The 19,242-nt window shown below is 35.6% G+C and overlaps 1 protein-coding gene across 2 annotated transcripts in view; it reads left to right on the top strand.

Moving 5' to 3' along the window:
* The window catches only part of TET2 (tet methylcytosine dioxygenase 2), a 133,399-nt gene extending 114,506 nt beyond the window's left edge, over nt 1–18,893 (top strand). For both annotated transcript variants that reach the window (XM_004040224.5, XM_055384668.2), the window contains 4 exons: nt 801–890; nt 8,699–8,836; nt 11,675–12,029; nt 14,160–18,893. In XM_004040224.5, coding sequence (XP_004040272.5) covers nt 801–890; nt 8,699–8,836; nt 11,675–12,029; nt 14,160–15,631 — 2,055 coding nt within the window. In that variant the 3' untranslated portion in view covers nt 15,632–18,893. The remainder of the gene's footprint in view (nt 1–800; nt 891–8,698; nt 8,837–11,674; nt 12,030–14,159) is intronic.
* Nucleotides 18,894–19,242: the final 349 nt, after the last annotated feature.

Raw genomic sequence — 19,242 nt, forward strand, 5'->3', positions numbered from 1 at the left:
AATCCAGAGGATACCAAGTAACTTATTGCCTCTGTTGGGTAGGAGAGCTCTGTTCAGAAACCTCCTCACCTTCTAAAATTTACATCTCTGCCAGGTGGTTATGTCTCACAACTTTTTTTTTTTAGAGAAATATCAATCTGAAATGAAGACTTCTAAGTATAAATGGAGCAGCTAAATATGATCACCTACCATTTTTTAACAGCATATTACTTGGAAAATCTGTTCTTCATGAGCAGGGCAGGTGGGGGTGTAACTGAGCATTTCCCCTTTCAAGTAAATTCTGCAAAGGTTTTCATGTATCCTGCATTCTAGTTCTGAAGCATTTTATCCATATTTGAAGTGTCCAGTAAATTTTAGTTGCTCTATGGAGAGATCATTCCAAATTATTTAAATACTATCTTTATAAACATAAAATGTAAAGATTAGAAATAGACAAATTAAGCTAAATAAGTTCTTTTAATAGTTCATCTTCTTTGGTAGCTAAAAAATGTGACCTCTTTAAGACCATACGGCTTAATTCCCCTAACCCTACTCCTGGCACAGGCTTGTGTGTATAAAATGCAAAATATCCGCATGCAGTTAGAAAATCAATCTTATGAAAAAAACAAATAGCTAGATATTTACTAGCACATATGAAATTAAATGATAGTCATGTTTTAAAGATGCTTTATTTAGTAATAAAGGCACCATATATTGTGTTTGGGATTCAAAATGTAAGGGGAATAATCTAACTGATAGTCTCTTTTACATAGAGAAAATGGACTTAGAATTTAATATGTAGAATTATTCGCTTTATACAGGAAGAGAAACTGGAGTCTCATTTGCAAAACCTGTCCACTCTTATGGCACCAACATATAAGAAACTTGCACCTGATGCATATAATAATCAGGTAAGTTTAAATAATCATTGGCAGCAATTGTAACAACTTACTTGTTACTAATGACCTATGTTCAAAAATATTTTTGAAACAATGATTTTTAAATATTATTCTAACTTTTCCTCTTAATTGTTGAAACCACTTCAGTGTTCAGTTTCGAGTATATAAAAATTATACCATACAAAAGTACATTTTTTTTGTCTTTTAGCTGTAAAGACATGCGCTTTTTAAAGTCACAGGCTGTTCTATCTACTAATCTTGTTCTCATATGAATAATTTTGTTTCTGTAAACAGACTATGGAGATTACATCAAAATTATGTGGCCCAAGCTATAGGTTCTAACTACCTATTTTTACTGCAAGTCTATAAGTATAAATGAGTATTCATAAGAATTTATAGACTTACAAATATTCACGTAAAGCTATGCATATACTAACATTGTAAGTATATATATTTGGGTCCAGATGTGTCAGATTTTGCCAGATCTTCCTTTTTTGTTTGACCTTGACTTCATACACCAAGCAAAAACTTTTTTTTTGTATTTTACATCTGTATTCTAAACTATAGCTAGTTAAGACAGGTAGATGATTTGGTCAGAAATCTCTCATCATGAAGGCAAAAAACTAAAATCTTCACTGTTTCAGTAACATCAACAACAAAAGCATTAAGTGAAAGTCTATTACAAACTAAACACTGTGTTTAGTCACTGGGAACATAAAGGTGAGCAGTACCATCTCTGTCTGTCTTTAAGAATTCCGTCTTTGCTGGGTACGGTGGCTCACACCTTTAATCCCAACACTTTGGGAGGCCAAGGCAGGTGGATCACCTGAGGTCAGGAGTTCTAGACCAGCCTGATCAACATGGAGAAACCCTGTCTCTACTAAAAATACAAAATTAGCTGGGTGTGGTGGCAGGCGCCTGTAATCCCAGCTACTCGGAAGGCTAAGGCAGGAGAATAGCTTGAACCTGGGAGGTGGAGGTTGCAGTGAGCCGAAGTCAAACCATTGCACTCCAGCCTAGGCAACAAGAGCGAAACTCCATCTCAAAAAAAAAAAAAAAATTAACTGGGTGTGGTAGTTTATGCCTGTAATCCCAGCTACCCAGGAGACCAGGAGTCTGAGGCTGCGGTGAGCCATGATTGCATCACTGTGCTCCATCCTGGGTGACAAAGATGACGCAGATTCTAAAAAAAAAGCAAAAAACAAAAGAATTCCTTCTTTAGTGGAGACAGAGACATATAAAATAAATAGCAATTTTAGAATTACACAGTTCCAGCTGGAATAGAAGTATGTGCACATTTCTAAAAAAAATTTTTAAAAAACCCGAAAGTAGACTAGATGTCACAAGCAGCCTTAGATGCTAAATAAAGATCTTTGAACTTTATTCTGTAGGTAACCATTGGGCTGTTTCAAGTGTGTGTTGGGGATGGAGGGGTAAAGTGATGTAATTCGTATTTTGAAAAATTTACTTAAAAGCCAAGTAAGGGAAATATAACTTAAATCTATGTAAGATTAGAGAGAGAAGAAAGCTATTGCAATCATTGGGCAAGAGATTTTAAGGACCTAAAGAAATGGCAGGAATTAAGTATGTACACTAACTAAGGTGGAGCTTAGAGAACTTGGTGACTAGATGTATGGATGAGAAAAGAATTTGGAGATACAACAAATTTCCAGTTTGGACAGGTAGTTCTATTAACTAGTATCAGAAATTGGTAAGAAATAGTAAGTTTTGGGATGGGGAGAAGATATCAAAATTTTGGACATGCTAGGCTTCTAGGTTAATTAGATGGAGAATCAGGAGAAAAATTCAGGCTAGCACTGTAGATTTGAGAGTCAGAATGCTGGCAAGACTTAAAGTTGAATACATAGGAATGAAAGGAGGTTTTCAAAGTAGAGATTATAAAGAGGACAAAGGGCTGATGATGGGATTCTGGAGCCATCAATCATTTTAGGCATGAGTGGAGGAAGAGAAGCCAATGAAGTAAGAACTGGGGGAGGGAGTAGAAGAAATGGAGTAGGAAAAGTGAAAGAGGGAGATGGATGGATGGAGGAAAGCTGGAATGATGAGAAGACACCCAGAGCAGAGTATACAGGAGCAATAGGTATGGGGCTCTGGGATGGGTGCTCTGTCATTTACTTGATAATATTAAAGACTCTCGTGGGATTAGATTAGTTTACACAGCAGACATGGACAAGGGACTAATCCTAAAATGATTTAGCTACTCTTCTTTTCCACTGTGGACTTTAACAGTCCCAAACAAACTTTTTTTTTTTTTAAACTTTTTTTTTTTTTTGGTTCGAACAATAGAGGCAAATTAAACGATGGTCTATTTGTAAGTTATTTTATGTCATAAATTATGTTTTTAGAAATGTGTATGAATATGAAAAGTTTTTAAACACTATTAATAGTTGGATTAATACTGTTATTTTGTTTAGCTAGTATCACAAAGTATAAGGAGTGCTTTGATACTGTTGTAAAAGTTTAATTCTCAGCAAGAACTTCTGAAATAAATCAAGCTATAAAAATAAATAAGTGAATGAGTCTATGTTGCTAGATTTAAAGTTGGGTCATTTTCTATTAAATGAATTTTTAATAGGTGCTGTTAATCAAATGGCTTTACTTGAAGAAAGAGGCAGAATAACAAAGCATTGATGTTCATTTTGCTCCCTTGATTCTTATTATGGACTGTCTCATACTTGAAACTATTTTATACATTTCCTAAAACTTAAGTACCCAAAATATGAAGCCATCAAATATGTTCAAGTTACAACAAGATGAGTAGATGTAATTCCCAATATGTGTTTTAATATTTATATATGAAACAATGTGTTGATGTAATGTCTAGATAAATTAAGTCAATTAATAGTTGTAAATGGATGAGATGCTTCTGAATGGATAAAATATTTTTATATTGCATGGTAGGTACTATTGGTAATATTCATCCATGTATGTTAATATGCTTTAGAGATCAAAATAATAGCCATGTGATGTTTCCACACAGTACACGGGAAGACCATTTGATGTTATAGATGCTGTCATAAAACCTACTATTTGATCTTTACCTCCTTTCCCCAACTGAGTGTCTTATCTCTATTTCTCACATCTGAATATTCTTCCTTGCTTTATTCCTTGATTTCATGAAGTCTTATTGCTAAAGTTTAGTTGGCTCTCCACAGCATCTCTTCTGTCAGTCCCATGGAATTAGAGCTTCAGTTTTCTCAACTTAAATGTCCTTTCTTCATGTCTATCCAGTAGACATATATTTGGCTCTGTCTTTTCTATGCCTGCCTTACAATTTAACAGTGGACCTGAAATAGCAGGTGTCGATCTCAAAATCGTGTGCTATTTATCATATATGAAGATGACATTTTAGACAAATGCTTCTAAGAGAGCTTTCTATGAAGATGGAAATATTCTCTATTTATGCTGTTCAGTGTAATAGGCACTAGCCACATGTGGTTATTATTTAACAGTTGATACGTGGCTAGTGTAATTGAGTTTAAATTAATGTAAAAATTAACAAAAAACAGCCACATGTGGATAATGGTTACCGAACAGCACAACCTTAGACCATGAGAAAGTTATGCATTTAGAATTGTCTTCCAGACATTTAGATGGATTTCCAGTAATTCATTCACAAAATCCTGCATGGTATTTTTTAGAAGATGGCATAAGTGTAATTTCTAGCTGATTGTATATCTGTTTTTGTTCAAGGAACAGAATAAAGCTAACTAGACCACAGCATGAACTGAACGGCCACAAAGCACACATCTATGTTAAAGAGTAGTTGGTACCTTCATTTTCCTCTGGCCAAAGTTTTATGAGGTTAGATAGACAAATACATATATGAATCCAACAGTAAATAATATGAAGCCACCACAAACTTTTATCCTAATGCAAGTTCATCTTCTAGCCATGATGGAGTAAACAGAGACTACATATGCCTTTACACATTTAAGAAAAAACTGACAAAATATATGAAACAATGGTTTTTAGACATAGAATAAGAAATTCAAGAGACAGTGGCACCAGAGAGAAAGGAAGTAAAAAGGTGAACCTATAAATACCCCAGTTTACTTCCTGAAGAGAGTATTAGGCTCCAGTGTAGCCAGTAGGAACCCAAACACACCCAGCATTATCTCTGTATTAAGGAGACAAAGTTCAAAATTTGGAGAGGCCAAGGTGACGAGAGTTCACTATTCAGAATATCAGAGAGGAGACAGTGTTATTGAGAAGAGCTCCAGAGACCTGCAGAGGGTTCTGATCCAGTCTTCAGCTGAGTATTAAACAGCACATGCATGTGAAAAAACTGCCAAGGCTAGGTAGGGAAAGAACCATCAGAAGAAGCAGGCAGAATAATCCCTTGATCTCACACAGGACCCGGAATAGTTCTTGATCATACCAGCCAGACGGAGAAGACTTCATAATACTATTCATAATTGTATTGCCTTGGTAGTAGAAGTAAATTTGGCTGTTCTGACCTCATCTAAAATGCTTAAAATGAAAACATAGCAGGACCAAATTGATTCTAAGTAATTTAATTGCATCACAGTACAAAAATTAAAAAAAAATCTACCAACAAGGTAAAATTTATAGTCTAGCATTCCATCAGAAAATACAAGGCATACAAAGAAAAAAGAAAATATAACCTTTACTGGGGAACAGGCAGAAGTCAATCAATAAAAATAGTCCCAGAACTGACATGTGTGATACAATATGTAGATAAGTTCATTAAAATGGCTATCATATTTCATATGTTAAAATGCCAGAGGAAAGCATGAGAGTGATAAGGAAAGATCAGAAGATATTAAAATACCCTACAATGACCTTCTAGAAGTGAAAAATATATATCTAGATTAAAAATACACTAGGTGGAATTAACAGATTAAGGAACTTGAGGACACAGTAATAGAAATTTTCCAATATAAAGAAAAAAATGAAAAAAATGAATATATAAAAGACCTATTAGCCAATATTGTTACACTAATATATGTGTAATTGGAGTACCAGAAGGAGGTGGGAGACAGAAAAATATTTAAAGAAACAATGGCCAAATTTGTTTCAGATTTGTTCAAAACTGTGAACCCACAGATCTCAGCAGCTCAGCAAACCCCCAGATTAAAAAACAAAGACATAAAAAAAGACTATCAAAAATTTATAATCAACTTGCTTACAATCTGTGGTAAAGAGAAACTCAGAAAGGCAAATGGAGAAAAAAGGACATATTACACTAGGTGGGAAAAAATAAGACAGGAGACTTCATTCAGAAAAAGGCAAGAGAGAAGATGTAAGAGAAACATCTTTAACATACTAAAAGAAAAAAGACTCTCCACCCAGAAATATATAACCAATGAAAACAACTCTCAAAAAAGAAAGCAAAATAAAGAATATTTTTTCAGACATACATACAAAAGCTGAAAGAATTCACCACCAGCAAACTAGCACTTTAAAAATGTTAAACGAAATCCTTCAGGAAGAAAGAACATGATACCAGACAGAAATCCAGATCAACATAATGAAATGAACAGTATCAAAAATAGTAAACATGGTTAAAAGACTTTTAAAAAAATGATAACTTGCTATCTTAAAAATATATTAACAATGTATTATGAGGTTTATAACATGTAGAAGTAGCACAGAGGCTGAGGAATTGAAAGTATATTATTGTAAAGTACTTATATGATATGTGGACTGGGTATATTACTTGGCTGTAAACTGTGAGACGTTAGAGTACACTGTATACCTTAAACCACTAAAAAAAAAAAAAGTGTATAGCTAATCAGCCAGTAAAGACAGAAAAATGAAATCAATCCAAAAATGTTTTTAAAAATATATAGGACCAAAAAAAGATAAATATAAAAATAAAACAAATAGCAAGATGGTTTATTTAAACCCAACTGTATCAACAACCACATTAAATGTAAATGGTTTTAACACCCCTAATTATAAGGCAGAGCTTGTGATATTGAAAAAAAAGCAAAAACCAAGAAAACCACTTTAAATATAAAGATACAAATAAATTAAAAAGATATTTTTAACATAAAAAATGATGTTGAAAAGACATAACAGGAAAAAATATGATTATTGCAGTAGGTGCAGAAAAACCATTTGATAATATTCAACATTCATAAAAGGAAACTTTCTCAACCTATTAAATACATAAATGGAAAGCCAAAAGCTAATGCTATACTTAGTGGTGAAGGACTAATACTTGACCCCTAAGATAAGGAACAAGACAACAATGTCCATTTTTAACCAACTGCTTCTATTCAACATCAAACTGTAAATTTTAGAAAGTGCAGTAAGGCAATAAATAAAGCAGTCAAGATTGGGTAGGAAAAAATAAAACTGTACTTATTTGCAGATGACATGTTTGTCTACATAAGAAGTCTCAAAAAATCTACCAGAAAATGAAATTAATATATGAATTTAGCAAAGTTGTGAAATACAAAATTCAAGTGTATTTTTATATACTAGCAATAAATAAATCAAAATAAACCATTAAAATAGCATCAAAATATAAAATTCTTAGACATACATTTGACAAAAATGTATAAGATTATATACTGGAAACTAAAACATTGCTGAGATAAATTATAGAAAACTTCAGTAACTGGAGAGATACACTATGTTAATGGATCAAAAGACTAAATATTATTAAGATGTCATTTCTCCCCAAACTAATCAATATGTTCAATACATGATGTTTCAAAACCTCAGCAGGTTTCTTGAAAGAATTGGACAAGATGGCTGTAAAATATATATACTTGGAAATGCAAAGGACTTGGAATAGTCAAATAATATTTTAAAAGAAGAGCAGAATTTGAGACTATATATTGCATGGTTTTCAGATTTACTGAAATCTATACTTGCTACTGTCTGTCAAGACAGTTTGATATTGCCCAGGTGCAGTGGCTCACGCCTGTAATTCCAGCACTTTCGGAGGCCGAGGTGGGTGGATCACTTGAGGCCAGGAGTTTTGAGACCAGCCTGGCCAACATGGCAAAACTCTATCTCTAATAAAAATACAAAAAATTAGCGGGGCATGGTGGCGCGTGCTTATAGTCCCAGCTGCTTGGGAGGTTGAGGCCTGAGAATCTCTTGAATCCGGGAGGCAGAGGTTGCAGTGAGCCCAGATCGTGCCACTGCACTCCAGCCTGGGTGACAGAGTGAGACTCTGTCTCAATAAATAAATAAAATTTTTAAAAGTTTGATATTGACATACTTACATACACACCATTATACACAAGTGGATCAGAATAGAGAATCCTTAAGTAGACCCAACATATATAATATGGTCAATTGATTTTTAACAAAGATGATTCAATTGGGAAGGGATAACCATTTTATCCAGTAGTATCTGAACAGTTGGAAAGCCATAAGGGAAAAAAGGTAATCTTGACCCTTAATTTCACACCATTTATAAAAATTAACTCCAAATAAATCCATTTATATGAAATTCTAGAAAATGAAAATCTGTAGTGATAGATTAGTAGTTGTCTGAGAACAAAGCAGGAAGCATGAATTATACAGGGGCATGAGGAAATTTTTAAGAGTAATGAATATGTACTTTATTTTGGTTGTGACAAATATATATCAAAACTCAAATAGCATACTTTATGGCCTCAATAACACTATAAAATAAAAATTTTACCATGTCAAGATATTTGCTCTATTTTGTGTCATTCCATTTTGTTTCTGGATATATATTTAAGTTCAAAACATTTTTTTAAAGTTCTAAATGGTCTAAATACTAGTGAGTTTTCGGTGTAAGAGTAAAACTAACTACTTCTGCATTCACACACACTTTTATTTTTCAGATTGAATATGAACATAGAGCACCAGAGTGCCGTCTGGGTCTGAAGGAAGGCCGTCCATTCTCAGGGGTCACTGCATGTTTGGACTTCTGTGCTCATGCCCACAGAGACTTGCACAACATGCAGAATGGCAGCACATTGGTAAGTTGGGCTGAGGACAGCTTAGCAGCTGTTGAGTCTGTTCTCACACTGCTAATAAAGACATACGCAAGACTGGGTAATTTATAAAGGAAAGAGATTTAATTGACTCACAGTTCCACATGGCTGTGGAGGCCTCACAATCATAGCTGAAGGCAAATGAGGAGCAAAGTCACATCTTACATGGTGGCAGGCAAGAGAACATGTGCAGGGGAACTCCCCTTTATAAAAATCATCAGATCTCATGAGACTTACTCTCACGAGAACAGCATGGGAAAGATCCGCCCCCATGATTCAATTACCTCCCACTGGGTCCTTCCCAAAACACATGGGAATTTTGGGAGCTACAATTCAAGATGAGATTTAGGTAGGGACACAGCCAGACCATATCAGCAGCATCTCATGTTGAGGAGCAGAACACTGGAATTTAGTAGCATTTGGTTAGAGTAATATGTTTTCTGCAGGTTTCACTGGACAGCAATATTTTCATGAATGAATTCCTGTTGCAAAGTGACCTGCTTTGGCATAACTAGCACTCTCATGATAGGTTGGCACATTAGTTTCCTGTCAATTGTGTTGACAAGCACATGAGAATCATGGAAATCCTTGGTGTTAATCTAAACCAGTGACTATGCATTGCCAGTTACAGTTAACTTCCAGGAAAATCTCAAAATTCAGTGCCAGTTACCTGGTAGATTGTAATCAGTTAAGCAAAAAGCCATATACAAGCCATTCACCTTACAGAGAGAGAAGCATATTCACCTTACAGAGAGAGAAGCATAAATGAGAAACACATCGTCATTGTCACAGTAACTGTGGTAACCTATTGTAAAAGATTCACAGTGCAAAAGAGCCTGACTATATATTACAGTGGATAAAATGGATCGGTCTTGTAATTGGAGGCAGTGGTGAGGGGAAAATAGATACATGTTATTTATATATATATATATATATATATATGTTCTATACCAACAAAGGGTTCAGGGTATAATTTTGCATGTAAAGGGATGACCCAGAGTAGAGATAAAGAACAAAATATTCTGTTGAAAAAACTATGAATCAATCAACCTAATGAATTATCAACATGGATGTAGGTGTAGTTGAAGAAGATGGTCAGTGAGAATATGGAAATAGATATCAGGAATTAAAGTCATATTCTAGGGCAGAAAAGCATTCATGGAGGTATTAGATGATAGCTGAAGTAATTTGAAGAAGCTGGTGTGAAGTTTTTGTTGAGAAGCAGAGAAGGTATTCTTTTAATGGTCTAGATCAGAGATTGGAAAACTCTTCTCTATAAAGGGCAAGATGGTAAATATTTTAGGGATTGCAGGCCACATAGGATTTCTGTCACATTGTTTGGTGGGGGTTTTTTTTGTTTGTTTATTTTGTTTTTTAAAAACTCCTTGAAAATGTAAAAACCATTCTTAGTTTACTGGCCATACAAACACAAGCTGTGAGGCACATTAGCCATAGGTTCTGGTTTCCTAACTTCTGATCCAGAAGAACAAACACAAGGCCTACCAACCACCCCAACATCTAAAATCATCACTAATCATGTACTCAGCACCTGCTCATTATTAGGAGGCTATGTTAGTTTCTGAAAAGCAGAAGTAGTAAATGATAACTGGGGCTATAGTGCATCCTAATATAACCATGTTTCATTCCAGCAAGGTGACAGAGAGTAAGATGATGAGAAGGATGTTTAGAATCAAGAAGAATTTGCCTCTGATAGAGCATGGGTTCTGTGAAGTAAAATGGAAAGGAGCACTAGATAAGAACTGAATAGGGTTAAATATGTATGGGAAAAGTAACAAGGTGCTCAGAGACATGAATTTGAAGACTTCTGTGCAGGAAGTGACAGGCTCATTAATACCATCTCATGTTATTTCTAAAGTCAGTCCATTGTGATCACATTTCTCTCAAGAATATCTTCTAATTTTATTTTAGATCACATTAGATCACATTGTCTGCATTGATCAAAAACACTAAATACTAAGAAGTTAGTATTTAAAAACCACAAATAATCTTTTATGAAAGCTAGTGTAATTGTGGTAACTAAAGCAAAAAGTACCATTTAATTATCAAAGCAACAGAGGTAGCTTTCCTCCCTCCACCCCTTACCCTTTTCAGAGTACCCACTTATATGGTCATATTTCAGAAAAGAAATGAAGAAAAGGGAAAGTTAGGTTTGACAGAGTACAAAGGAGGAGAGAAAAGAGAGTGAAAATAGTATTAAGTTGCATATTACCTATATCAGCCAAATCTTTACCTTTTCATTTTTTTATATTTTTACTTCAGTTATCTTATGGAAATTTCTTAAACAGAGAGAGTTAGGTGTCAGGTATGTGAAAAGACATGAAATTTGTGTTCAGAAGTATGAGATGAGGCAAATGTGATACTACCAAAAACAGAGGAAGTCATTTCGTAGAAAAAACTTTTAGCCTGTTTTTGAAGAGGCTTCACATCTAGCACATCTATTTTTGAAGTGTGAAAAGCAAGAGAGTGCTTCATTTTGGGGGAGTGTTGCTTCTTCCCATAGACAGAAACATATGTGAAGAACAAGGGTCACCACAGCTAACTGTTCCTGATAGACTCAGAGAAAGGGTGGGTGGGCAATGTCAATTTGTCTTACCTCCCTGTACCATTTTGATGCTATTTTCATTAATAACAGGTAGGATGGTTTTATGGTAATATATATGTCACTGATCTGGATCAACTAGGCCACCAACACAAATCTGAATACTGAGAGGAGAAAGATACACACACACACACACACACACACACACACACACTTTCTTTGGGACCTGTAGTTGAGGCTGCAATGTCTTACTTCCCTACCAGGTATGCACTCTCACTAGAGAAGACAATCGAGAATTTGGAGGAAAACCTGAGGATGAGCAGCTTCACGTTCTGCCTTTATACAAAGTCTCTGATGTGGATGAATTTGGGAGTGTGGAAGCTCAGGAGGAGAAAAAACGGAGTGGTGCCATTCAGGTACTGAGTTCTTTTCGTCGAAAAGTCAGGATGTTAGCAGAGCCAGTCAAGACTTGCCGACAAAGGAAACTAGAAGCCAAGAAAGCTGCAGCTGAAAAGCTTTCCTCCCTGGAGAACAGCTCAAATAAAAATGAAAAGGAAAAGTCAGCCCCATCACGTACAAAGCAAACTGAAAACGCAAGCCAGGCTAAACAGTTGGCAGGTAAATTTAATGTAAAGCATTTGTAGATAAATGTGTTGTGTGGTATATTAAAAATGAAAATTATTTTGGTTTTGCCCCCATCAGCTTGTAAGTTCTGGGGTACACATGCAGGATGTGCAGGTTTGTTATACAGGTAAACATGTGCCATGGTGATTTGCTGCACAGAGCAACCCATTACCTAGGTATTAAGCCCAGCATCTTCCTGATGCACCCCTACCAATAGGCCCCAGTGTGTGTTGTCTCCACTCCCCCCCCATGTGTCCACCATGTGCTCTTATTGTAAAATGAACATTGTTAATTTTGGAAAGTTATATCAATCATGGTCTTAGTTCTGTGCCAGAGTCTTCTCTAAAGTAGCAAGGGCCAGGCTTTGTTCTCAGAGATGGTAATGAGATATTGCACCATCAACATGGAAAACATGGAAAAGTCTGGATTTTATTCTATAATAAACAGCAACTTTTTTTAACAGGTAAGTGATACGATGAAATTCATTGTAATTTGGCAGTAGGCCAAATTAGTAGAGGAGCTAATAGTTTGGAGATAAACACAGTAAACCAGAACTGAGGTAACAAGACCTTGAATTTTGTTGGTTAGTAGCAAAGATATAGCAAAATGGTGCAAATGAGCTCTTCCAAAATGGGAAAAAGAAAATCAATACATTGATGACAAAACACTGGAATGAAAGAGAAGAAAAGTTTAAAGATGACCCCAAAGTTTTAAACCTAAACTTAACCTACTGTTTTAGGTTTCTAAAACAGTACTATTTGTTGAAATAAGTTTGAAAATATGATTGAGAGAGAGAGAGGGGAGAATGAAACACCTTTCCTTAGACATGTTGAGTCTGTGGTTTAGGAGGGGTTCTACATGTAGATTATCCTACAAAACTTTTACCCATCAAAATAGATTACAGCTGTAGTAATAGCAATAGAACATTATTCATGAATACTAAGTTATTTTCTTTCCATAGCCTCCTGCTTTATGTCTGCAGTTTGTAAAAAGAAAAAAAATCCAAAATTTGGAAATGGTATTGGCCTGGCCATTAACAAAAGCAAACTAGTTTGCTTAAAACTAGCCATCTTTGCTGCTTCATGAAGTCAGATTTCTCTACTGATTCATTTCCAAGCTCAGAGGAACTAAGTTAGATAATTTAGAATATGCTAAAGATGCTTGATAAGTGTTTATTGATTGGTTGACTTACACTAAGTAAATACTGTTCACTTAGGTTAGCTGTGAAATATAATCAGATAGAACCTTGTCTCTGCTCCCTTTTAACTGGCTTCTGCAGGTAATAATCCCTTCTGTTCTCAGAACTGCCATTGCAGTTTCATCTATTTGTTCTTAACTCATATGACTTTTTAAAGTGAGGTCAAAACAGAAGTATGACTTTTAAAAGTTTCATTTACAAAGCTGAAAGTTTCTTTAAAGTGTTATCTACAACTGTGTTAACTTCCTTTCTGGAAAGCCTGCTCATAAAGTAGCACTTGTTGATTATATAAGATGCTTTTTGTGTTTAAACACGTGTCATTCTTTTTTTCACAACATTCCCGAATCTTACATAATAAATCTTATTTTAATTATGTAGCAAATTCCATTGCATGCCAGGCAATGAAGAAGTAAAGTAAAATAAAACATTTTCCTTCCCATTTAGGAATTTACTTACCAGTGGGGGTGAAGAGAGGGCTAAAAACATAACTATAATACATTGTGAGTATTGCTTTATCAGATCTATCTTTGCAGTTGAGTATTACAAAAGCACTAGAAGATGAGGTCACAGTGGTCCCTTGAGGAAGGGATGACTACACCAAGGAAGGATAGGGAGAGAGGGAGGAAAAAGGAGGCACTTCAAGCAGAGGCATGTTCAGAAGTTCCAAAGAACATTTTGCTCTCAATGGAATGGCTTTGGATGTTTATTAAATTTTTTTTCACTAAGTTTTGCATTTCTAATGCCTTAGACAAAAAATTGTGCTGGACAATGATCAGAACCCTGACTTTGCTCTTATCTTTGCTTAATGGGTGTTGTATATTCCTAGTGGAGTTTCTTACCTACATTTAAGTATCCTCACTAGCCTTCATAAAATAATCATCAACATCAAAGATACCTGTTTCTGTTCTCTCTTACCCTGTCCACAGAACTTTTGCGACTTTCAGGACCAGTCATGCAGCAGTCCCAGCAGCCCCAGCCTCTACAGAAGCAGCCACCACAGCCCCAGCAGCAGCAGAGACCCCAGCAGCAGCAGCCACATCACCCTCAGACAGAGTCTGTCAACTCTTATTCTGCTTCTGGATCCACCAATCCATACATGAGACGGCCCAATCCAGTTAGTCCTTATCCAAGCTCTTCACACACTTCAGATATCTATGGAAGCACCAGCCCTATGAACTTCTATTCCACCTCATCTCAAGCTGCAGGTTCATATTTGAATTCTTCTAATCCCATGAACCCTTACCCTGGGCTTTTGAATCAGAATACCCGATATCCATCATATCAATGCAATGGAAACCTATCGGTGGACAACTGCTCCCCATATCTGGGTTCCTATTCTCCCCAGACTCAGCCTATGGATCTGTATAGGTATCCAAGCCAAGACCCTCTGTCTAAGCTCAGTCTACCACCCATCCATACACTTTACCAGCCAAGGTTTGGAAATAGCCAGAGTTTTACATCTAAATACTTAGGTTATGGAAACCAAAATATGCAGGGAGATGGTTTCAGCAGTTGTACCATTAGACCAAATGTACATCATGTAGGGAAATTGCCTCCTTATCCCACTCATGAGATGGATGGCCACTTCATGGGAGCCACCTCTAGATTACCATCCAATCTGAGCAATCCAAACATGGACTATAAAAATGGTGAACATCATTCACCTTCTCACATAATGCATAACTACAGTGCAGCTCCGGGCATGTTCAACAGCTCGCTTCATGCCCTGCATCTCCAAAACAAGGAGAATGACATGCTTTCCCACACAGCTAATGGGTTATCAAAGATGCTTCCAGCTCTTAACCATGATAGAACTGCTTGTGTCCAAGGAGGCTTACACAAATTAAGTGATGCTAATGGTCAGGAAAAGCAGCCATTGGCACCAGTCCAGGGTGTGGCTTCTGGTGCAGAGGACAACGATGAGGTCTGGTCAGACAGCGAGCAGAGCTTTCTGGATCCTGACATTGGGGGAGTGGCCGTGGCTCCAACTCATGGGTCAATTCTCATTGAGTGTGCAAAGCGTGAGCTGCATGCCACAACCCCTTTAAAGAATCCCAATAGGAATCACCCCACCAGGATCTCCCTCGTGTTTTACCAGCATAAGAGCATGAATGAGCCGAAACATGGCTTGGCTCTTTGGGAAGCCAAAATGGCTGAAAAAGCCCGTGAGAAAGAGGAAGAGTGTGAAAAGTATGGCCCAGACTATGTGCCTCAGAAATCCCATGGCAAAAAAGTGAAACGGGAGCCTGCTGAGCCACATGAAACTTCAGAGCCCACTTACCTGCGTTTCATCAAGTCCCTTGCCGAAAGGACCATGTCCGTGACCACAGACTCCACAGTAACTACATCTCCATATGCCTTCACTCGGGTCACAGGGCCTTACAACAGATATATATGATATCACCCCCTTTTGTTGGTTACCTCACTTGAAAAGACCACAACCAACCTGTCAGTAGTATAGTTCTCATGACGTGGGCAGTGGGGAAAGGTCACAGTATTCATGACAAATGTGGTGGGAAAAACCTCAGCTCACCAGCAACAAAAGAGGTTATCTTACCATAGCACTTAATTGTCACTGGCTCCCAAGTGGTCACAGATGGCATCTAGGAAAAGACCAAAGCATTCTATGCAAAAAGAAGGTGGGGAAGAAAGTGTTCCACAATTTACATTTTTAAACACTGGTTCTATTATTGGACGAGATGATATGTAAATGTGATTTCCCCCCCCTTACAACTCTACACATCTGTGACCACTTTTAATAATACCAAGTTTGCATAGTCATGGAACACAAATCAAACAAGTACTGTAGTATTACAGTGACAGGAATCTTAAAATACCATCTGGTGCTGAATATATGATGTACTGAAATACTGGAATTATGGCTTTTTGAAATGCAGTTTTTACTGTAATCTTAATATTAACTTTTATTTATCAAAATAGCTACAGGAAACATGAATAGCAGGAAAACACTGAATTTGTTTGGATGTTCTAAGAAATGGTGCTAAGAAAATGGTGTCTTTAATAGCTAAAAATTTAATGCCTTTATATCATCAAGATGCTATCAGTGTACTCCAGTGCCCTTGAATAATAGGGGTACCTTTTCATTCAAGTTTTTATCATAATTACCTATTCTTACACAAGCTTAGTTTTTAAAATGTGGACATTTTAAAGGCCTCTGGATTTTGCTCATCCAGTGAAGTCCTTGTAGGACAATAAACGTATATATGTACATATATACACAAACATGTATATGTGCACACACATGTATATGTATAAATATTTTAAATGGTGTTTTAGAAGCACTTTGTCTACCTAAGCTTTGACAACTTGAACAATGCTAAGGTACTGAGATGTTTAAAAAACAAGTTTACTTTCATTTTAGAATGCAAAGTTGATTTTTTTAAGGAAACAAAGAAAGCTTTTAAAATATTTTTGCTTTTAGCCATGCATCTGCTGATGAGCAATTGTGTCCATTTTTAACACAGCCAGTTAAATCCACCATGGGGCTTACTGGATTCAAGGGAATATGTTAGTCCACAAAACATGTTTTCTGGTGCTCATCTCACATGCTATACTGTAAAACAGTTTTATACAAAATTGTATGACAAGTTCATTGCTCAAAAATGTACAGTTTTAAGAATTTTCTATTAACTGCAGGTAATAATTAGCCGCATGCTGCAGACTCAACAAAGCTAGTTCACTGAAGCCTATGCTATTTTATGGATCATATGCTCTTCAGAGAACTGAATGGCAGTCTGCCTTTGTGTTGATAATTATGTACATTGTGACGTTGTCATTTCTTAGCTTAAGTGTCCTCTTTAACAAGAGGATTGAGCAGACTGATGCCTGCATAAGATGAATAAACAGGGTTAGTTCCATGTGAATCTGTCAGTTAAAAAGAAACAAAAACAGGCAGCTGGTTTGCTGTGGTGGTTTTAAATCATTAATTTGTATAAAGTGAAAGAGTTGTATAGTAAATTAAATTGTAAACAAAACTTTTTTAACGCAATGCTTTAGTATTTTAGTACTGTAAAAAAATTAAATATATACATATATATATATATGAGTTTGAAGCAGAATTCACATCATGATGGTGCTACTCAGCCTGCTACAAATATATCATAATGTGAGCTAAGAATTCATTAAATGTTTGAGTGATGTTCCTACTTGTCATATACCTCAACACTAGTTTGGCAATAGGATATTGAACTGAGAGTGAAAGCATTGTGTACCATCATTTTTTTCCAAGTCCTTTTTTTTATTGTTAAAAAAAAAAAAGCATACCTTTTTTCAATACTTGATTTCTTAGCAAGTATAACTTGAACTTCAACCTTTTTGTTCTAAAAATTCAGGGATATTTCAGCTCATGTTCTCCCTATGCCAACATGTCACCTGTGTTTATGTAAAATTGTTGTAGGTTAATAAATATATTCTTTGTCAGGGATTTAACCCTTTTATTTTGAATCCCTTCTATTTTACTTGTACATGTACTGATGTAACTAAAAATAATTTTGTAAATCTGTTGGCTCTTTTTATTGTAAAGAAAAGCATTTTAAAAGTTTGAGGAATCTTTTGACTGTTTCAAGCAGGAAAAAAAAATTACATGAAAATAGAATGCACTGAGTTGATAAAGGGAAAAATTGTAAGGCAGGAGTTTGGCAAGTGGCTGTTGGCCAGAGACTTTTAACTCTCTAAATGAAGTTTTTTTGATCCTGTAATCACTGAAGGTACCTACTCCATGTGGACTTCCCTTAAACAGGCAAACACCTACAGGTATGGTGTGCAATAGATTGTACAATTACATTTTGGCCTAAATACATTCTTGCTTACTAGTATTTAAAATAAATTCTTAATCAGAGGAGGCCTTTGGGTTTTATTGGTCAAATCTTTGTAAGCTGGCTTTTGTCTTTTTAAAAAATTTCTTAAATTTGTGGTTGTGTCCAATTTGCAAACATTTCCAAAAATATTTGCTTTGCTTACAAACCACATGATTTTAATGTTTTTTGTATACCATAATATCTAGCCCCAAACATTTGATTACTACATGTGCATTGGTGATTTTGATCATCCATTCTTAATATTTGATTTCTGTGTCACCTACTGTCATTTGTTAAACTGCTGGCCAACAAGAACAGGAAGTATAGTTTGGGGGGTTGGGGAGAGGTTACATAAGGAAGGGAAGAAATTGAGTGGCATATTGTAAATATCAGATCTATAATTGTAAATATAAAACCTGCCTCAGTTAGAATGAATGGAAAGCAGATCTACAATTTGCTAATATAGGAATATCAGGTTGACTATATAGCCATACTTGAAAATGCTTCTGAGTGGTGTCAACTTTACTTGAATGAATTTTTCATCTTGATTGACGCACAGTGATGTACAGTTCACTTCTGAAGCTAGTGGTTAACTTGTGTAGGAAACTTTTGCAGTTTGACACTAAGATAACTTCTGTGTGCATTTTTCTATGCTTTTTTTAAAACTAGTTTCATTTCATTTTCATGAGATGTTTGGTTTGTTTATAAGATCTGAGGATGGTTATAAATACTGTAAGTATTGTAATGTTATGAATGCAGGTTATTTGAAAGCTGTTTATTATTATATCATTCCTGATAATGCTATGTGAGTGTTTTTAATAAAATTTATATTTATTTAATGCACTCTAAGTGTTGTCTTCCTGAAGTTTTTTTAGTGCTTGAATGACTGCCACCTCAATGAAGAAAAGGGAATAAAAAATAATTTTTAAATACACTTTTAAGATAGTTAGTCTTATATTAAACTATATCTAAGATAATACCCAAATAATTAAGGCCAAAGTATTTCTCTGGTTAAATGGTGTAGATATTCACTCACTTTTCCTTCCAACTAACTTGTTAGTGTATTCACTTTGCATGTGTAGACAGTGTAAATCAGATATAGAGTAAAGCACCTCTAATCTTAGATTGCCCCCTCCAGTGTTTTGTGAAGGGTTTCAGTGATATAGCAGGTGCACTAAGGTTGAATTCATAT

The sequence above is a fragment of the Gorilla gorilla genome, chromosome 3, assembly GCF_029281585.2.
Source record: "Gorilla gorilla gorilla isolate KB3781 chromosome 3, NHGRI_mGorGor1-v2.1_pri, whole genome shotgun sequence".
Classification (NCBI taxonomy): domain Eukaryota; kingdom Metazoa; phylum Chordata; class Mammalia; order Primates; family Hominidae; genus Gorilla; species Gorilla gorilla.